Source organism: Bufo gargarizans, chromosome 2 (assembly GCF_014858855.1).
Source record: "Bufo gargarizans isolate SCDJY-AF-19 chromosome 2, ASM1485885v1, whole genome shotgun sequence".
NCBI classification, from domain to species: Eukaryota; Metazoa; Chordata; class Amphibia; order Anura; family Bufonidae; genus Bufo; species Bufo gargarizans.
The window spans coordinates 60965568-60988658 of record NC_058081.1 but is presented as its reverse complement, the minus strand read 5'-3'; the positions used below and the strand labels follow the sequence as shown (position 1 = coordinate 60988658).

The 23091-nt window shown below is 42.1% G+C and overlaps 1 protein-coding gene across 1 annotated transcript; it reads left to right on the top strand.

Annotated features, from left to right (window-relative positions):
- Positions 1-8819: 8819 nt before the first annotated feature.
- SFTPC (surfactant protein C) lies at positions 8820-22730 on the top strand. The gene is made up of 5 exons (XM_044279027.1): positions 8820-8972; positions 14426-14578; positions 19594-19713; positions 21097-21204; positions 22160-22730. The coding sequence occupies exons 1-5, from the start codon at positions 8934-8936 to the stop codon at positions 22271-22273; spliced, it is 534 nt and encodes a 177-aa protein (XP_044134962.1). The 5' UTR covers positions 8820-8933; the 3' UTR covers positions 22274-22730.
- Positions 22731-23091: the final 361 nt, after the last annotated feature.

Sequence of the window (23091 nt, the reverse complement as noted above, 5' to 3'; positions counted from 1 at the left end):
GTATTCCCCTTTAAGTGGCCGTCTTCCCTTGTGTCTGAAGGGTTAATTCCCTTCTGTGTGTGTGAACACTGGGTGTGTTTGTTGGGTGTGGCTACTTGGGCCTATAAAGCCTCAGTGTTTAGCACGTGTCTGAGGGGTACTTCAGCCATGGTTAGCTGGAGCAGCCTCCTGTGTATTGCACCTGCCAGTGGGGACCACCCTTGTGGTCATAAGTTTATGTGTGAAGTTTAAGTTTTATGTCATGATGTTCAGTTGATGTTTTCCTTTGTTATTTGTTTATTGCAACTATGGATGTCCTGGTTACCTGTGTGATATGTGTGCTGTGTCCATTAGTGTTCTGTGGACATTAGTAGTCATGCATGGGTTCCAGTCAGCGTGGCTGTGACAGGTACGTTTGGAACTACTTTAGTTCGCCTGTCATATCTGTATGTTGTATTTGTTCCCCCATTCCTTGCAGCTTGGCCAGTGAGACTCCTGTTCCTCCGTGTCCAGAAGGAACAGGTCGCCTTACCCTACTCCTAGTTCAGGGACCGGTCGGAGGATGAGTAGGGATCCGAGGTTCCTGAGCATGGGCCCTCCTACCTTCAAGGTCGGCACATGCAGCTAGGAGTTAGGGACGGATTAGGGATGCGTTAGGAGGTGACCTGCTCCCTAATTCTCTCGTCCTGGCCGAGCAGGGGTTTACATCTTCTGGCATCGCACGGCTGAGGATTTTCCCCATCCTCAGCCGTGACACCATGATGCCCCCACCACCATACTTCACAGTTGGGATGAGGTTTTGATGTTGGTGTGTTGTGCCTCTTTTTCTCCACACATAGTGTTGTGTGTTTCTTCCAAACTTTTGTAAGTCTTTAGCTGACACTCTAGGATTCTCCTTCACCTCATTGAGTAGTCTGTGCTGTGCTCTTGCAGTCATCTTTACAGGACGGAAAATCCTAGGGAGAGTAGCAGCAGTGCTGAACTTTCTCCATTTATAGACAATTTGTCTTATCGTGGACTGATGAACAGCAAGGCTTTTGAAGATACTTTTATAACCCTTTCCAGCTTTATGCAAGTCAACAATTCTTAATCGTAGGTCTTCTGAGAGCTCTTTTGTGCGAGGCATCATTCACATCAGGCAATGCTTCTTGTGAAAAGCAAACCTAGAACTGGTGTGTGTTTTTTATAGGTACATGCTCCTGATGAAGGGGACCCACTAAGAGGCCCCGAAACGCGTTGAGCTGCTCACTCCCCCTACCCTGGCTTTTGGAATAAAAAGAATAAAAGAAAAGAACAAGGACTCGAGAGTGATCTTTGTCCATTTCTAGGACTCTACTGGCGATCCAGGCGCAGGAGGTGTAGTGTGGGTGTCTTGAGCTTTATCCCACATTACCCTCCTGGGTGAAGTGAGTCACTTAAATTTTGATTTTATTATACATGTCAATTTAATATTGTTTTAACCAATTGCTTTTATCTTTATTTCAATTAGCGACATAAATTGCTATCTTTTTTATAGGTCATATATCCCCACAATTTTAGATACTAGGGTTTTTTGGCGCCCCTCCTGTGGTCCTTTTTTTAGCGTCTCCACGCTACCCCACTCCTAACTTTCCAATCACCCACCTGTGAGTCCCTCAAGGTGGGTTGAGACCATTTGGCAGCCTGCCCTTACCTGTCCCACTACTTTCACTTGACAATTTTATTATATATTTTTTTCTTCCCCCAAATATTTCAGGGGAAATTAAAGGATACTCATTTTTGTCCAACCTTTGGCGCCCTGCGCAGTTATCCCTGGACCATCGTATTGAAGGCCCAGTGACTAACCCTCTTTTTTCTCCTTATTTTGTCTCTGACTTTTATAGGGCAGGGCAGCTGTAACCAACACCTCCAATCTCATCTCATTGATTGGACTCCAGTTGGCTGACACCTCACTCCAATTAGCTCTTGGAGATGTCATTAGTCTAGGGGTTCACATACTTTTTCCACCTGCACTGTGAATGTTTACATGGTGTGTTCAATAAAAACATGGTAACATGTAATTCTTTGTGTGTTATTAGTTTAAGCAGACCATGATTGTCTATTGTTGTGACTTAGATGAAGATCAGATCACATTTTATGACCAATTTGTGCAGAAATCTATATCATTCCAACGGGTTCACATACTTTTTCTTGCAACCGTATATATACAGTACAAACCAAAAGTTTGGACACACCTTCTCATTCAAAGAGTTTTCTTTATTTTTTTCCCAATTTTTCAGACTGACTGACCTTTATTTCTTAAAGTAATGATGGCCACTCGTTTTTCTTTACTTAGCTGCTTTTTTCTTGCCATAATACAAATTCTAACAGTCTATTCAGTAGGGCTATCAGCTGTGTATCCACCTGACTTCTCCACAACGCAACTGATGGTCCCAACCCCATTTATAAGGCAAGAAATCCCACTTATTAAACCTGACAGGGCACACCTGTGAAGTGAAGACCATTTCAGGTGACTACCTCTTGAAGCTCATCAAGAGAATGCCAAGAGTGTGCAAAGCAGTAATCAAAGCAAAAGATGGCTACTTTGAAGAACCTAGAATATGACATATTTTCAGTTGTTTCACACTTTTGTGTTATGTATATAATTCCACATGTGTTAATTCATAGTTTTGATGCCTTCAGTGTGAATCTACAATTTTCATAGTCATGAAAATAAAGAAAACTCTTTGAATGAGAAGGTGTGTCCAAACTTTTGGTCTGTACTGTATATATTGTAAGGGGTTACACTCTCAGGCAGGGCGGCGATAACAGATTCTCTTGCAGACCACAGGGTTAAAGTCCAAGCGTTGCTTTATTTTGTTTTTATAACACTCCGGCAATACAGGCAAACCCAGTTATGACTCACTGGGTAAGGTGAAGGTCCAGCACCACAAAACATAAACCAAACAAAATAAACACCTGCCCGTCCGGGCTCTTCTAAATACACAACGGATATCCCTGGCTCACCTATTGAACGCAATTCACATCTTTAATCTGGCCTTCTCTAGCCAGCAGGGCAGCCATCTTCCCAGACTTTCTCCAGGCATCACTCTCCTCAGACTGACAGCCTGGACTGTGTTTTATTTCCCCTTAACGATCCCAGCTGTCTTCAGCTGGGGATCCCTCAGGCTAGGGAAAAACCTGCCCTGGAACTGGGTGGACTGGGGAGGTCCCTCAGCCAATCCTACCTTCTCCCAGTCCTATAAAATCCAGCCCATAAACTTAACAAAACTGTCTCAGCAACCTACACATTGCTGAGATCATTTTAACCTTCTGGATTTTATTTTCCTGACCCAGTTGAGGAAGCTGGGTGGGATATACACCCCTTCCAGGACTTTAGCATACACCTTTCCAGCCATCCCACCCAGTAACTGCCCTAAAAAAGCAAAAATGTACACCCATCTTATACATAATGCTGATGCGTCCTTAGAATTGGTGGGGTCAGACCCGCATGATCACCTCAACCTCATCCAATGACTTCTTAATGCCCCTTTTGACAGTAGACTGCTCCCCTATTGCCCATAATAGTAGTTATGGCCTCTTGGTACCCCCACACAGTAGTTATGTCCACTTAGTGCCCACCTCCAGTAGTTCTGCTCCTTTAGTGCCCCCTTACAGTAATGTTGCCCCTCTTCCAATAGTGTTGCCCCTGTAGTGTAATACTCATCTAGCCCCGTTCCCCCGATGAACAACTCACATCATGCTCTCCCCAGCAGGCGTGATGCAGTGATGTCATCGCTCCTGCTGATCTGAGCAGGAGTGAGTACCGGCTTGAGAATGATTCCAAGCCGATGCTCTCTCCCGCTCAGCTCAGCAGGTGTGATGACATCACTGCATATACTGCTGGGAAGAGCACAGGATGGAGAATGATGGAGCAGGGAACTGACTGCTTCCTTCTTCACCATTGCATTCACTGTATTTGCATCCTCAGGACATAAAAATAAAGTTGAACAGGACATGCCACAACTATCCTGGGACAGGGGAACACCTGCCGAAATCAAGGACTGTCCCATCGGATCCTGGATGGTTGAGAGGTATGCAGTGGGACGTTTCTACATCAGTCTGGGCCCTGTACTTCAGCTCAGCCCTACTCACTTCTTCTGATTAGTCTACCCCTGCCGATCACACACTGAGGATAGGTGATCGTTGTGTACTCCTGGAAAATATATATTATACATCTCATAATTGGGGGCCCCGGGGAACACTGGCTGCATATGTACATGGGTCTCCCCATTGAAGTCCATTGGTGTTACAATAGAAGTCAAGCCATATTAGATTACTATGAGCCTTGACTCCATATATCAGTACTTTATGTTTAGTGTTGTCGGTATTATGAGTGATGCTTTCAGTATCCTGGGGTACACCAGGGGAAGAAGACGCAGACAAGAATTGGGTGAGGAGGGATTGTCTCCCTGAAGAGTGGTCCTAGAAGTCAGTAAACATCTCTCGGGTCTGGTTGTGTGTTTGCTCTGCACTTGTGTGTTGTTTGTGTAGCACTTGTGTTCGTTGTGTAAGTGAAGAGCATGGCTGGAAAGTGTTTGACACTTTAGAGGAGGCTTAGGCAACAGGCTGCTCTCCACTGAATGTGGACATGCAAGCCAAGTCCTGGCATGAACTCTGGGGCCAAGACAGCCATAGGCCTGACCTGGGCGGCAGGACACGGCTGCTAGTTGGGGTGTAGTTACCCACTGGTGCGCTTACTATTACTGGCTAAGTAGCTCTTGTTACAGTATATGGTCTGATAATACCGGCCAGTACAATGGTCTGACCGAGGAAGTCCATTGCCCAGGACATTGAATAATCTCCTTGTGCTGAACATGATCTTCCCGCACCTTATGGAGCCCCAGTGGAGGGCCCAGATGTGACCCCTATGGTCAAGGGATGTAAAGAAAGCGATGTCTCTTTACAATATGTAGAGCTCAGTGGTTCTCTATATGATATGTAGTGCTCAGTGGATGTCTCTATACGATATGTAGTGCTCAGTGGATGTCTCTATACAATATGTAGTGCTCAGTGGATGTCTCTATACAATATGTAGTGCTCAGTGGATGTCTCTATACAATATGTAGTGCTCAGTGGATGTCTCTATACAATATGTAGTGCTCAGTGGATGTCTCTATACAATATGTAGTGCTCAGTGGATGTCTCTATACAATATGTAGTGCTCAGTGGATGTCTCTATACAATATGTAGAGCTCAGTGGATGTCTCTTTACAATATGTAGTGCTCAGTGGATGTCTCTATACAATATGTAGTGCTCAGTGGATGTCTCTATACAATATGTAGAGCTCAGTGGATGTCTCTATACGATATGTAGTGCTCAGTGGATGTCTCTATACAATATGTAGTGCTCAGTGGATGTCTCTATACAATATGTAGAGCTCAGTGGATGTCTCTATACAATATTTAGTGCTCAGTGGATGTCTCTATACAATATGTAGTGCTCAGTGGATGTCTCGATACAATATGTAGAGCTCAGTGGATGTCTCTATACAATATGTAGAGCTCAGTGGATGTCTCTATACCAGGGGTGCACAACCTGCGGCCCGGGGGCCACATGCGGCCCTTGATACCATTCTATGCGGCCCTCAACCATCTGGTAACAGACATGTATGCCTATGTCTTGTGGCTGCTCACATGTATTTTTCATGTATTTCTCCCATTAGATGGGAGTCCTGAAGTGTAACTAGACATTAATGGTATATAATGTGTGTTCAATATTTCAGTTGTTAATACACCTTTAAATTTTAATTTCGGCCCTCGTCATTGGTTCAGTCTGGCATTGTGGCCCCCAACCAGGAAACGTTGTGCACCTCTGCTCTATACGATATGTAGTGCTCAGTGGATGTCTCTATACATTATGTAGTGCTCAGTGGATGTCTCTATACAATATGTAGTGCTCAGTGGATGTCTCTATACGATATGTAGAGCTCAGTGGATGTCTCTATATGATATGTAGTGCTCAGTGGATGTCTCTATACAATATGTAGTGCTCAGTGGATGTCTCTATACATTATGTAGTGCTCAGTGGATGTCTCTATACGATATGTAGAGCTCAGTGGATGTCTCTATATGATATGTAGTGCTCAGTGGATGTCTCTATACGATATGTAGTGCTCAGTGGATGTCTCTATACAATATGTAGTGCTCAGTGGATGTCTCTATACATTATGTAGAGCTCAGTGGATGTCTCTATACAACATGTAGTGCTCAGTGGATGTCTCTATACAATATGTAGAGCTCAGTGGATGTCTCTATACATTATGTAGAGCTCAGTGGATGTCTCTATACAATATGTAGTGCTCAGTGGATGTCTCTATACAATATGTAGTGCTCAGTGGATGTCTCTATACGATATGTAGTGCTCAGTGGATGTCTCTATACAATATGTAGTGCTCAGTGGATGTCTCTATACGATATGTAGAGCTCAGTGGATGTCTCTATATGATATGTAGTGCTCAGTGGATGTCTCTTTACAATATGTAGTGCTCAGTGGATGTCTCTATACAATATGTAGTGCTCAGTGGATGTCTCTATACAATATGTAGTGCTCAGTGGATGTCTCTATACGATATGTAGTGCTCAGTGGATATCTCTATATGATATGTAGTGCTCAGTGGATGTCTCTATACGATATGTAGTGCTCAGTGGATGTCTCTATATGATATGTAGAGCTCAGTGGATGTCTCTATACAATATGTAGTGCTCAGTGGATGTCTCTATACAATATGTAGAGCTCAGTGGATGTCTCTATACGATATGTAGTGCTCAGTGGATGTCTCTATACGATATGTAGAGCTCAGTGGATGTCTCTATACAATATGTAGTGCTCAGTGGATGTCTCTATACGATATGTAGTGCTCAGTGGATGTCTCCATACGATATGTAGTGCTCAGTGGATGTCTCTATATGATATGTAGTGCTCAGTGGATGTCTCTATACGATATGTAGTGCTCAGTGGATGTCTCTATACAATATGTAGTGCTCAGTGGATGTCTCTATACAATATGTAGAGCTCAGTGGATGTCTCTATACAATATGTAGTGCTCAGTGGATGTCTCTATACGATATGTAGTGCTCAGTGGATGTCTCTATACAATATGTAGTGCTCAGTGGATGTCTCTATACGATATGTAGAGCTCAGTGGATGTCTCTATATGATATGTAGTGCTCAGTGGATGTCTCTATACAATATGTAGTGCTCAGTGGATGTCTCTATACAATATGTAGAGCTCAGTGGATGTCTCTATACGATATGTAGTGCTCGGTGGATGTCTCTATACATTATGTAGAGCTCAGTGGATGTCTCTATACAACATGTAGTGCTCAGTGGATGTCTCTATACAATATGTAGAGCTCAGTGGATGTCTCTATACATTATGTAGAGCTCAGTGGATGTCTCTATACAATATGTAGTGCTCAGTGGATGTCTCTATACAATATGTAGTGCTCAGTGGATGTCTCTATACGATATGTAGTGCTCAGTGGATGTCTCTATACGATATGTAGTGCTCAGTGGATGTCTCTATACAATATGTAGTGCTCAGTGGATGTCTCTATATGATATGTAGTGCTCATTGGATGTCTCTATACAATATGTAGTGCTCAGTGGATGTCTCTATATGATATGTAGTGCTCATTGGATGTCTCTATACAATATGTAGTGCTCAGTGGATGTCTCTTTACAATATGTAGTGCTCAGTGGATGTCTCTATACAATATGTAGTGCTCAGTGGATGTCTCTATACAATATGTAGTGCTCAGTGGATGTCTCTATACAATATGTAGTGCTCAGTGGATGTCTCTATACGATATGTAGTGCTCAGTGGATGTCTCTATATGATATGTAGTGCTCAGTGGATGTCTCTATACGATATGTAGTGCTCAGTGGATGTCTCTATACAATATGTAGAGCTCAGTGGATGTCTCTATACAATATGTAGATCTCAGTGGATGTCTCTATACATTATGTAGTGCTCAGTGGATGTCTCTATACGATATGTAGATCTCAGTGGATGTCTCTATACAATATGTAGAGCTCAGTGGATGTCTCTATATGATATGTAGTGCTCAGTGGATGTCTCTATACGATATGTAGTGCTCAGTGGATGTCTCTATACGATATGTAGATCTCAGTGGATGTCTCTATACAATATGTAGAGCTCAGTGGATGTCTCTATACGATATGTAGTGCTCAGTGGATATCTCTATACCATATGTAGTGCTCAGTGGATGTCTCTATACGATATGTAGATCTCAGTGGATGTCTCTATACAATATGTAGAGCTCAGTGGATGTCTCTATACAATATGTAGAGCTCAGTGGATGTCTCTATACGATATGTAGTGCTCAGTGGATATCTCTATACCATATGTAGTGCTCAGTGGATGTCTCTATACGATATGTAGATCTCAGTGGATGTCTCTATACAATATGTAGATCTCAGTGGATGTCTCTATACAATATGTAGTGCTCAGTGGATGTCTCTATACGATATGTAGTCCTCAGTGGATATCTCTATACAATATGTAGAGCTCAGTGGATATCTCTATACCATATGTAGTGCTCAGTGGATGTCTCTATACAATATGTAGTGCTCAGTGGATATCTCTATACCATATGTAGTGCTCAGTGGATGTCTCTATACAATATGTCTACTTTACATCAGTTTGATAAATGACCCCCATAGTTTTTAATAAAGGGTTAAGAAATGAGGAAAGATAACCATTACCCAAGTGTATCGGGCAGAACATGTTTTAGTGAAACCTCTTGAAATGTTAGAAGTATGTCTGTCCTTAAATATTTCTATGTAGAAGTAAACACTCTAAAAGAAGGCTGAGGAGCACTCCAAGCGATGACGCTGCTGTAGGTCCAGGGATATATACTGAGTGAAGACTCCAAGCACACAGCCTGCTGATAACAGAGAACAGCCAGCCATGGAGCAGAGCAAGACTGTGCTGATGGACACACCACCGGTGAGTGACGCTGAGACCTCCAGCACTATCCCATGCTTGGATTAGGAGGGTAGCATCTAGGGGTACGATATGGCTCAGACCATCAACTGCTAATCTCATAGTACAGGATGCTGTGATTTACAGAGCTCTTCTAAGACCACAGTGGAGAAAAACCTCCTAAAATGATATCAGTTAGGGCTTGTTTACACGATCGTAGCCCCTCCGTGCCCATGCTGTGGACCGCATAATGCGGTCCGCAATGTACGGGCACCGGCCGTGGGGCTGCCGCATGCAGATCGCGACCCCATTCACTTGAATGGGGTCCGCGATCTGTCTGTTCCGCAAAAAGATAGAGCAAGTTCTATTTTTTTCAGTGTGGAGGCACGGAACCCACGAAAGCACTCCGTAGTGCTTCCGTAGGGTTCCGTTCCATGTTTCCATTCCGCACCGCATCTCCGGTTTTGCGGAACCCTTCAAGTGAATGGGTCTGCATTTATGATGCGGAATGCACATGACCGGTGCCCCGTGTATTGCGGACCCGCCGTATGCGGGCCACAATACGGCAACGGTTGTGTGAACCCCTAGGGCTTGTTCACACAAACATATGGGTTCCGTTACCATATTGCGGACTGCATATGCAGATTCGCAATAAACGGACACCGTTCTGTGTGCATTCCGCATCACAGATGCGGACCCATTCACTTGAATGCCGTAGAAAGAAAGGTAATCCAGCTCAATACGCAGACGGTGCAACGGTACTTTATTTCAGCAGTTAAAAATCAAACATCCAGTTAAACAAAATCCTCGTCTACCGGTTTCGGGCTGTTGTGATGTCTGCTCTTACTCAGGACTAGTAATGGCCAGTTCACATAGTTCGACCGCGAATGTATGCGGGCTGCCATCTTTTTTCACAAGTCCGGCGAGGCACAGCTAAGCCCTTACCTGTGCCTGTGCGCGAGCCGGTCTGAAAACAAGTGCGGTCAGCGGGAGCAGGCAGTTCGGGCTGTTCTCGGAACTGCCTGCTCCCGGTGGCCGCATTTGTTTTCAGACCGGCTCGCGGCACAGGCATAGGTAAGGGCTTAGCTGTGCCTCGCCGGACTTGTGAAAAAAGATCGGCAGCGAATGTATGCGGGCTGCCATCTATGTGAACTGGCCATCACTGCTCATGACATACTGAGGATACCTATGAGTCCAGCATATAAGCCGGTCGCACAGCTGCACCTACGATTAGGGCGTCATGTGACTAGAGAACATGCCGGCAATCAGGTACAAAAACACTCCTCTATTTAAAAAATCTTATTTCAGAGTAAACCATATCAATACATAAACAGCGATATCATATCATTGTTGCAAAATTAGATCCAATCTTTTGTTTAAACCTTTTGGCTGACAGCTATCCAGTTGAAATCCAAAAGGATTCCCTATTTAGGAGTTTCTTTTTGTGATCACCTCCCCTAGCTGGCATCTTAACCCTTTCTATTCCTTGTATGCACATACCTGACGTGTCCCCACCATGGGCCACCGCAAAATGCAGAGTGACTGCTGACACATTGCGGCTCCCACGGTGTGGCACGTCAGATATGTGTTTGCGTGCCTCACTTTTATCGCATTGGTCGTGCCACCGACATACTGTAATTCCCAGATTGTGCAGGTAATCAAATGTAGTATTACAATTAAGGTAAGATTTTATATCAAATTCATTACCATTCGCAGTGGATTTAATTGTTCAAGCAGTCACTGTGTGGTCACGCAAACACATTTGCCATGGCCACACTTGTAGCTGCCTTTAGTACTCCGTTTCATCTTTTTTGCTGTGTTTGCATTCACTCGAATAGGTCCGCAAATCCGGAGATGCGGAGCGGTGCGGAATGGAAGCACGGAACGGAAACCCATGGAAGCACTATGGAGTGCTTCTGTGGGGTCCCGTTCCGTACTTCCGTTTCGCACAAAGATAGAACATGTCCTATCTTTTTGTGGAACAGAGAGATGCGATCCCATTCAAGTTTGGATCCGTCCCGGAGGCCTCACAAACATTCTCCGTGTATTGCGGACCGCAAATTGCGGCCCCAATCCACAGAACGGAACCCAAACATTCGTGTGAACAAGCCCTTAGGGCTTGTTCACACGACCGTTGCACCTCTGTTGCCGTATTGCGGCCTGCACACGGCGGGTCCGCATTACACAGGGGAACCGGCCGTGTGCATTCCCACTTGAATGGGTCCGCAAATCCGGAGATGCGGTACGGAACGGAACCCTACGGAAGCACTACGGAGTGCTTCCGTGGGTTCCGTTCCGTGCCTCCGCACTGCAAAAAGATAGAACTTGCTCTATCTTTTTGCGGAACGGGTGTAATGGGTGGAGAATCTAATGTCCTGATTTAGAATGCTTGAGTTAGCCCCCAGTGGATAAAAATCTGCTAATATGACTAATTAGAATGCTCAGTTTAGTGTATAAAAATCTACTAATATCATGGTCTAGAATACCCAGTTTAGCTCATGGTCTAGAATACCCAGTTTAGCTCATGGTGTATAATAATCTACTTATATGGTCTAGAATGCTCAGTTAAGTTTATGATGTATAATAATATCCTAATGTCATGATTGCGAATGCTCATTTTAGCTTACAGTGGATAAAAATCTACTAATACTGTATGATGGTTTAGAATGCTCAGTTTAGTTTATTGTATATAGTAATCCACGGTACTCATTTATGTCTTAGGTGAATAATCTAATATCATGGTATAGAATGCTCATTTATGTCTTAGGTGAAGAATCTAATATCATGGTATAGAATGCTCATTTATGTCTTAGGTGAAGAATCTAATATCATGGTATAGAATGCTCATATATGTCATAGGTGAAGAATCTAATATCATGGTATAGAATGCTCATTTATGTCATAGGTGAAGAATCTAATATCATGGTATAGAATGCTCCTTTATGTCATAGGTGAAGAATCTAATATCATGGTTTAGAATGCTCATTTATGTCATAGGTGAAGAATCTAATATCATGGTTTAGAATGCTCATTTATGTCATAGGTGAAGAATCTAATATCATGGTATAGAATGCTCATTTATGTCATAGGTGAAGAATCTAATATCATGGTTTAGAATGCTCATTTATGTCATAGGTGAAGAATCTAATATCATGGTATAGAATGCTCATTTATGTCATAGGTGAGGAATCTAATATCATGGTTTAGAATGCTCATATATGTCATAGGTGAAGAATCTAATATCATGGTATAGAATGCTCATTTATGTCATAGGTGAAGAATCTAATATCATGGTTTAGAATGCTCATATATGTCATAGGTGAAGAATCTAATATCATGGTTTAGAATGCTCATTTATGTCATAGGTGAAGAATCTAATATCATGGTATAGAATGCTCATTTATGTCATAGGTGAAGAATCTAATATCATGGTATAGAATGCTCATTTATGTCATAGGTGAAGAATCTAATATCATGGTTTAGAATGCTCATTTATGTCATAGGTGAAGAATCTAATATCATGGTTTAGAATGCTCATTTATGTCATAGGTGAGGAATCTAATATCATGGTATAGAATGCTCATTTATGTCATAGGTGAAGAATCTAATATCATGGTATAGAATGCTCATTTATGTCATAGGTGAAGAATCTAATATCATGGTATAGAATGCTCATTTATGTCATAGGTGAAGAATCTAATATCATGGTTTAGAATGCTCATTTATGTCATAGGTGAAGAATCTAATATCATGGTTTAGAATGCTCATTTGTGTCATAGGTGAAGAATCTAATATCATGGTTTAGAATGCTCATTTATGTCATAGGTGAAGAATCTAATATCATGGTTTAGAATGCTCATTTATGTCATAGGTGAAGAATCTAATATCATGGTATAGAATGCTCATTTATGTCATAGGTGAAGAATCTAATATCATGGTTTAGAATGCTCATATATGTCATAGGTGAAGAATCTAATATCATGGTTTAGAATGCTCATTCATGTCATATGTGGAGAATCTAATATCATGGTTTAGAATGCTCATTTATGTCATAGGTGAAGAATCTAATATCATGGTTTAGAATGCTCATTCATGTCATAGGTGGAGAATCTAATATCATGGTTTAGAATGCTCATTTATGTCATAGGTGAAGAATCTAATATCATGGTTTAGAATGCTCATTTATGTCATAGGTGAAGAATCTAATATCATGGTTTAGAATGCTCATTTATGTCATAGGTGAAGAATCTAATATCATGGTATAGAATGCTCATTTATGTCATAGGTGAAGAATCTAATATCATGGTATAGAATGCTCATTTATGTCATAGGTGAAGAATCTAATATCATGGTATAGAATGCTCATTTATGTCATAGGTGAAGAATCTAATATCATGGTTTAGAATGCTCATATATGTCATAGGTGAAGAATCTAATATCATGGTATAGAATGCTCATTTATGTCATAGGTGAAGAATCTAATATCATGGTTTAGAATGCTCATTCATGTCATAGGTGGAGAATCTAATATCATGGTTTAGAATGCTCATTTATGTCATAGGTGAAGAATCTAATATCATGGTTTAGAATGCTCATTTATGTCATAGGTGAAGAATCTAATATCATGGTATAGAATGCTCATTTATGTCATAGGTGAAGAATCTAATATCATGGTTTAGAATGCTCATTCATGTCATAGGTGGAGAATCTAATATCATGGTTTAGAATGCTCATTTATGTCATAGGTGAAGAATCTAATATCATGGTTTAGAATGCTCATTTATGTCATAGGTGAAGAATCTAATATCATGGTATAGAATGCTCATTCATGTCATAGGTGAAGAATCTAATATCATGGTTTAGAATGCTCATATATGTCATAGGTGAAGAATCTAATATCATGGTTTAGAATGCTCATTTATGTCATAGGTGAAGAATCTAATATCATGGTATAGAATGCTCATTCATGTCATAGGTGAAGAATCTAATATCATGGTTTAGAATGCTCATATATGTCATAGGTGAAGAATCTAATATCATGGTTTAGAATGCTCATTTATGTCATAGGTGAAGAATCTAATATCATGGTATAGAATGCTCATTTATGTCATAGGTGAAGAATCTAATATCATGGTTTAGAATGCTCATTCATGTCATAGGTGAAGAATCTAATATCATGGTTTAGAATGCTCATTTTAGCCCCCAGTGGATAAAAATCTGCTAATATGACGCGTTAGAATGGTCAGTATAGTGTATACTAATCTACTAATATAGTCTAGAATGCTTAATTAAATTTATGATGCATAATAATATCCTGTCATAATTTAGAATGCTCATTTTAGCTCACAGTGGATATTAATCTTCTAATACTGTATGATGAATAAGAATGCTCAGTTTAGTTTATTGTATATAATAATCTACTTATATATTGGTTTAGAATGCTCAGTTTAGCTCACGTTGTCCTCTCTTTCTCCCAGGTATACTCAGAGCTGCTTCCCATGCCCCGTATCCCATGTCTTGGTGGTGTTAAGAAGCTCCTGTGTGTGGTGCTGGTTGTAGTAGTCCTGGTTGTGGTTCTCATTGCCGTCCTCTTGATGGGTCTGCATATGAGCCAGAAACACACAGAGACGGTAGGAAGTAAATGAATGGTGTAACCCCATACTAACACAATGAAAGTCTTGATTCCATGTATACATGTATTTTGTCGTTCATACGCAGGTTTGTTGTCAGTTGTCAGATCTCCACTACTGGAAAAGTAAATGCGTCAGGAATTTGGATCATTTTGTGTATGGCCCAGTAGCCCATGTGGCGGGTTGTATAAATGAGCAGTTATCCAGTACCACCGCTTGCATATAACATCTGGTTACTACATGTAGAGATGTAGCAGAGCCAATGGGGTCATTTTTGTTAATTCAGATGATGCAGTACACAGCACACTGCGCCAATTTACAATCTCAGCTCTGCTTGCTTAAGTGTATACTGTAAGCGTTTTCTAATAGTGTTATTAGTCTGATACAAACGACTAAGCTCTGCTATCACGGCAGTAACATTATGGCTTAATGACTCAGTGAATGATCTGCAATACAGTGTAATCAGTCAGGGCTGTAGTATATAGTAGTGGTATCTGCCGCTCCTGATCTGTATCTAATCTACTCACCTGAGCAGTACCTGATGTGTCCACTACCGAATTACCCTCCTCTGCTCTCACATTGGGGCCTTTCATTGCTGTGGATGAATCTACTCTCGCCTCCCCCCAAAAAAACTATATAGGGTGGGTTCACGCAGAGGTATGTAAAGGAGGTTTTGAGGCAGGTTTTTTGAGCCAAAGCCGGAGGTAGATCCAGCAGAAGGAGAAATCCTTCCTTTATATTTCCAATCCCTTTAAAATCCACTTCTTGCTTTGGCTGAAAAACCTGCAGGGAAATCTGCCTTAAAAAAAAACTCCTCCAAAAAAACTCTGGTGAGCCTATCCTAAGGCTCCATTCACACGTCCGCAATTTTCCTTCCAATTTTGCGGAACAGGTGCGAATCCATTCATTTCAATGGGGGAGTAATTGCTGTCCGCATCAGCACTTCCGTGATGCGGTTCCGCAAAAATGTCCTACTTTTGGCCGCAAATTGCAGTCCGTGGCCCCATTGTACTCAATGGGTCCGCAAAAAAGCGGATGACATGCGGAAAGACACTAAATGTCATCCGCATGTCATCCGCTTACTATCCGCATTACCCTAGCAGCATGTATTCCTTCTTCCTTTTTTATTTCTACGGAAACACGGAACCGATGTGGATGCCCTTCTGTAAAAAACTGAAGGTTTTTACGGAAACACGGATCCGCAAAAAAACGGACCGTAAGGAAAATTGCGGACGTGTGAATAGAGCCTAAGACCTCATGCACACGCCTGTTGTTGGCCTGTGCCCGTGCTGCAGATCTCAAATTGCGGTCTGCAATGCATGGGCACGGACCACGTGGTTGCCCTTATGCAGACACGGACCCCATTCAAGTGATCTGCATCCTACTTTTTTTAAAACCTTCCGGTTTGCGGACCCATTTAAGTGAACGGCCGGTGTCCTTATATTGCGGAGCCACGGTTTGCGGGCTGCAATATAGGCACCGGCCAACAACGGTTGTGTGCATGAGGCCTAAGGGCCAGTTCACACTGAGTTTTTAGGTGCCGATTTTGGAGAGTTTCTGCCTAAAAATCAGCTCCAAAAACACCTCAAAACAGCCTTCCTTTCATTTCAATGGGAAGCAGCGCGTGTTTTTTTTTTTTTTTAAACTTGTAAAAAAGAAGTGTGGAAAAGAGAAGCAGCGTGTCCTGCCTTGGGGCAGAATCGGCGCTGAATCTCCCAAGCTGAAAAAAACAGCTCCATGTAAGTTCCTGTCTTTTTGTGCATTTTCTATGCTTTTTTGACACAGATCTGCTTCAAAAACATCAAGATGAAAATCCAGCTTTGTAAAGAAGTGAACCCATTGGTTAAAAAAAAACATGCGGATCCTGCGCTGATTTTTTAAGAATTAGTTGTAAACTAGGTTCCTGCACACGCTTCGGATTACGCCGGTAATACAGTACTGTCCATAAGAGAGATCTCGCGTACACTTTGCCTTTTTTGTGATTTTGAAATCTGCAGCCGGTCAATTGTTGTTGTAGGTTTTCTTTTTTTTGCGTGCCTATTTCACCCATTTCAATGAAATGGTGAGATCTGCAGAAAATCGGCATCAAATCCGCACCAAAAACTGCACAAAAACACAATAAATAGTGCGGATTTATGTGCAGGTTTCATGCCAATTTTCTGCACATAAATCTGCACCGCTTGGAGCCATCCTTAGGCCTCTTTCACACGAACGATACGTTCACGATTCCTTCAGTGAAACTCGCACCATTACGCCAGCAGGTTCAGTCAGTTTTGTCTGCATTTGCTATCAGTGTTTCCGTTTTTTCTGCGTGGCGTTTTTCACGCGCATGAAAAAAAATAACTGAATGTTTACAAACAACATCTCCAAGCAACAAACTGTGAAAAGCGCATCGCATCCGGATTTGTTTTTCACTGAAGCCCCATTCACTTCTATGGGGCCAGGTCTGCTTCAGAAACGCAGAATATAGAACATGCTGCGATTCTCACGTAACGCAATACTGATGCGTGAAAAAAAACGCTCATGTACACAGACCCATTGAAATGACTGGGTCCGGATTTAGTGTGGGTGCTATGCGTTCACGTCACGCATCGCACCCGCGTGGAAAACTCACTCGTGTGAAAGGGGCCCTAGGGTATGTTCATACAGCATCTTTTGCCGTGGAATTTTGGCACGGAAACCCACGCTGGAACTTCGCCAGTGGCCGCGTGGTTTCTTTCTAGTCTCCGCTTCTCATTCATTCCGCTGCTCCACAATTTTCAGCGCTGCCTCTCTTTCAAATGAATGGGAGGAAGAAAGAACACGTCTGCCAGTAGGATTTTGGTGGTGGAGGTTTTGCCGTGGTTGTCTGCTCCAAAATTCTGCAAAAAAACGTGTATACAGTTGCAAGAAAAAGTATGTGAACCCTTTGGAATGATAAGGATTTCTGCACAAATTGGTCATAAAATGTGATCTGATCTTCATCTAAGTCACAACAATAGACAATCACAGTCTGCTTAAACTAACAACACACAAAGAGTTAAATGTTACCCTGTTTTATTGAACACACCATGTAAACATTCACAGTGCAGGTGGAAAAAGTATGTGAACCCTTGGATTTAATAACTGTCTGATCCTCCTTTGGCAGCAATAACTTCAACCAAACGTTTCCTGTAGTTGCAGATCAGACGTGCACAACGGTCAGGAGTAATTCTTGACCATTCCTCTTTACAGAACTGTTTCAGTTCTTGGGATGTCTGGTGTAAATCGCTTTCTTGAGGTCATTCCACAGCATCTCAATCGGGTTGAGGTCAGGACTCTGACTGGGCCACTTCAGAAGGCGTATTTTCTTCTGTTTAAGCCATTCTTTTGTTGATTTACTTCTAGGCTTTGGGTCGTTGTCCTGTTGCAACACCCATCTTCTGCTGAACTTCAGCTGGTGGACAGATGGCCTTAAGTTCTCCTGCAAAATGTCTTGATAAACTTGGGAATAAATTTTTCCCTCGATGATAGCAATCCGTCCAGGCCCTGACGCAGAAAAGCAGCCCCAAACCATGATGCCCCCACCACCATACTTCACAGTTGGGATGAGGTTTTGATGTTGGTGTGCTGTGCCTCTTTTTCTCCACACATAGGGCCAGATTTATCATTAGCTCAGGTCAGAATAATAGAGTGAAAAAGTCCCAAACGCTAAAACTGCGCACAAATTTGCTCGCCAGTTTTCTGAAAGTGGGCGTCTTTTCTTATGTAAATGAATCTCTAGACAGATTTACTATTGGGACTATTTAAAAAGTCGCAAAAAAGTCGCAATTTCACTCCAGTGAGGACCATGCTTATCTTATGAGACTTTTTAATAGAACATGCGACTTTTTCATAAAAACGTGCGACTTTTTCGTGAAGATGTGCCACTTTTGTAAAGTTGCTTACTGACGGATAAAGTGCTACCGTCAAACCACATTTATTACAGTCTTAAAGGGCCGATCATAAATCTGACTTGGCTAAAACTGACTTTAGCCATATGTGAAAGTGGAGTGAGCTGTCAGAGTCATGATAAATCTGGCCCATAGTGTTGTGTGTTTATTCTCACAACTCAACTTTGGTTTCATCTGTCCACAGAATATTTTGCCAGTACTGCAGTGGAACATCCTCTTGTGCAAACTGTAAACGTACAGCAATGTTTTTTTTGGGACAGCAATGGCTTCCTCTGTGGTATCCTTCCATGAAATCCATTCTTGTTTAGTGTTTTACATATCGTAGATTCACTCACAGGGATGTTAGCATATTCCAGAGACTTTTGTAAGTCTTTAGCTGACACTCTAGGATTCTTCTTCACCTCATTGAGCAGTCTGCGCTGTGCTCTTTACAGGATGGCCACTCCTAGGGAGAGTAGCAGCAGTGCTGAACTTTCTCCATTTATAGACAATTTGTCTTACCGTGGACTGATGAACAGCAAGGCTTTTGGAGATACTTTTATAACCCTTTCCAGCTTTATGCAAGTCAACAATTCTTAATTGTAGGTCTTCTGAGAGCTCTTTTGTGCGAGGCATCATTCACATCAGGCAATGCTTCTTGTGAAAAGCAAACCCAGAACTGGTGTGTGTTTTATAAGGCAGGGCAGCTGTAACCAACACCTCCAATCTCATCTCATTGATTGGACTCCAGTTGGCTGACACCTCACTCCAATTAGCTCTTGGAGATGTCATTAGTTTAGGGGTTCACATACTTTTCCCACCTGCGCTGTGAATGTTTACATGGTGTGTTCAATAAAAACATGGTAACATTTAATTCTTTGTGTGTTATTAGTTTAAGCAGACTGTGATTGTCTATTGTTGTGACGTAGATGAAGATCAGATCACATTTTAAGACCAATTTGTGCAGAAATCCATATAATTGCAAAGGGTTCACATACTTTTTCTTGCAACTGTATGTTCCGGCCGCTAGAAGTAAGCCATTTATAGTATCTCTTCTCCGCACTGCCCTTTCTTGGGGTATACACGCGCACAATCATCTTCACTGCTGTATCTCTGTCCCCTTAGATTTTCCAGATGTCTCTGCATGACGGAACAGATGCCAAGCTAAGAAGTAGTGGCGTGGCAACCTTTCACCTAGACACTGGCATCAACACTTCGGCTAGTGTTGTGTACGACTACAGCAAGGTACTGTGATCACTACTGAGGGTGCAGAAGTAGCAGTCACAAGTGAACGCCAACTCCGGGGTTCCACTTTTACATGAGGCAAAAGAATATGAGGAAAATGCAGGATTTTTATAAAGGAGCTGTCACCTCTCCTGACATGTCTGGTTTACTAACTACCTCCATTCCCCATGTAATAACAATCCTGAAGCATCTATTTTTATGACTCCATGTAGTGCCATTCCTCTGTTATTCCGACTAGAAGTTTATGAATGAATAGCCAACAATCTGCAATGAAGGTGCAGTTGGGTGTTACCAGTTGGGGGTGTGTCCCTGCACAGTCTGACACTATCCAATCAGCGCTGCCAGTTTCAAATTGTGCTGGGACACACCCCCAACTGGTGACACCCATCTAGACCTTAATTGCAAACTGCTGGCAATTCCTTTATATCTTCAGCGACAGCCACACGGTCAGGTTTCTCAATGCCATTTTGGAAGTAAAAAATCGGGAGTGGATCATAACAGGGTAAAAAGTATAAAAGACAGATACGACTTCTCCTCTTGGTTTTGGCTTCCAGAATTGCATCAGGAAACCTGACCGTGCGGCGCTACCCTTCTAGCAGGAATAATACAGGGATAGCACATCATAGAGTCATAACAAAAGAGGCTCCAGAGTTGTTACTATATGGGGGATGCAAGTAGTTACTAAAACAGACATGTCAGGAAAGGTGACAGGTTCTCTTTAAAAGGAGGGTCTCCAAGTATTTGGCACCCATGGTACATAAGGTGGTTAAGGGGTTAGTCATAGTATAGTATACATACTATGTAGTATATGTATAGTATATAATATAGTATAGTAATATCCCAAGTGGTCTTAGCAGTGAATACCTAGTATCTGTAGTGGTCTAGGGAGATGAAGGGGTTACTATTGGTACCTATTATTAATAGTTATAAAGATATCAATAGAAGAAGTTATGGGTTAAAATCGAATATCCCCGCAGGTCTAGGGTTGTTTAGTGGTTAGAGGTTGTCCATAAAATAATAAAATAAGTGTTCCAGCACTTCCCTGGTCTGCCACCAGTCCCTATCCATCCTCCCCCAGAGATGACATGTAACTGCTGCAGCCAATCACAGGCTGTAGTGCTAACGTGTCATTATCACTGAGGTCACATATCTGTGTCGTCACATATCATCGCTGGACCAGAGAGCAGAGGGGAACAAGGGTAGCGCTAGATATAGGCAGATATGATGGGACACAGAAGTGTGACCTGTCCCCTAGTGGTGGCTCCAGGTAAAGCTTTTGCACTGGGGACTAAGAGCTTCTATCCCTGCCTGAATGTGATCCATTGCCTTTCTAATGACAGCTGAGAATGAGGCAGATGTCATAAACCCTGTCTGTACTTCCAGCTGCTGATCTGCACTCGCCCACGCCCTGGACACGCGTGTTACATTACACGGATGGAACCAGAACACATACAGAGTCTCCAGAACATTGCCGAAAATGTGCTGAGCAAGGTAATATATTATAGGATAGAAACTATAGGGCAGCAGCATCCCTGTCACTTGTTAAAGCGCCTATTTTATTGCTATATGTTTCTATCTTTTTTATAGTTTTTTATGTGTGTGTATATAAAATATATATATATAAAAGAAATATGTCATCACTAGACAATAAAAAGAAAGAAAAACAGAGGTGCAAGCCCAATGGGACAAGACTACTGCCCAAATAAGTAAAAAATACAAATAGGCAGCACACTCAAATATAAAAAAGAAAAAAGTTTATTCATTCATGGGTGAATAAACTTTTTTTTATATATATGTGTGTGCTGCCTTCTTGCATTTATATATTTATTTTTTATAATATATATATTTATTTATATATATTTTATTTTTTTACAGAGCTAGATACCAACATTTTTAATGTATTATTAAATGCCTATTAAACTGAACACACACATATATATATATATATATAATTGTAGGAGGATGAAAGTTTTAACCTCTGTGAGAAAGAAATAATCACAGCTCACCTGGGCCGGGGAGCACGGACGTGCCAAGACTGCGCCACAGTAATTTCAAGGGAAAAGGTCCAGCTCACCATAAATAAATCTTTATTGGATCATCTGGGTAAGGACACAGCGGTACAGAAAAAATCCAAAGCGTTTAGAATCGTAAACAATACGATCTGTACGCCATGAGGAATGATCGTACTGTTTAAGATCCGAAACGTGGTAAATATATATTTTTTTGTTTGTGTACTGCTATGTCCTTACCCAGATGATCCAATAAAGGTTTTGGATTTTATTTGTGGTCAGCTGGACCTTTTTCCTTGAGACAAAATGTAATCTCTGGCTGTTAGTGGAATCAGTCAACATTGTGCCGCCAGACCCACCCCCTCCTCGACAGTTTAGCTGAGCTTCTATGATCTTGGCATCATCTTATACTGTAATTTGTTTGCTTTCCCACTTAGGTGGGCTCTGAGGCTGTCAAACAGAATGACCTTGAAAAGCTGGCGAGTGATCCTTCCATCCTGGGCACCACCATCCGGGTGCTGTGTGGAGATCTGCCAGTCTACTGGACCTAATGGACGCTTCACTGACAGTCATCTGTGTCCTCCACACACCTCTACCTGCCTTGTCCAGATGTGTAACCTACAAACACGTAGTGCAACACATGTGTATATGTACCTGCAACCTACAGCAGCATATAGATTATATACATGATATGCTTATACATATGGTCCCCTGTAATATAACATCCACCATGGATGACCACCCCCCTCCAAGGACCACACATCTCACTGCCATGTTTTTACCACTCCCCATTCAATAACCAGGTATGATATGCTGTAAACCATAGCGCCCGATACAGTAAGAACCCGATGACGCCTACACCCTGCATCGCCGCATGTGACTGCTTTCTTCATTCCCGGATGCTATAGACAGACTTGTATATTTTATGTGCCTTTTCTCACATCTGAATTGTATTGTGGAAAAATGATGTTCAAATCAAATTCAAAATAAAAAAAAATTCAGCATTCAGCTAGGAATGTGATCTTTTGACTCGGTAATCCGGACGTCACTCTGGATACGCACGGTTATGGACACCTGCGGTTGAATCTGACCACACATTAGCTATTAGAAATAACCAGACCCTAATGAAATGAATGAACGAGCTCTCACAATGCATGTGGGCTGTCTTGTGGGTGTTTCTATGGGCACGTCTCCTTGTCGGTGTTGACCACACCCCTTTTCCAATTGGTAACGCTGGTGTGACCAATACATTAGGCGCGTCTCTTGCCCTCCGTGCGCCAAAAACCTCAAGTATACCCGTTAGGGGTTGACGCCATTCTGTGGCTTAAATGATATTAAATAGGCACAGAGGCCCAGTCCCCTCCTGCTA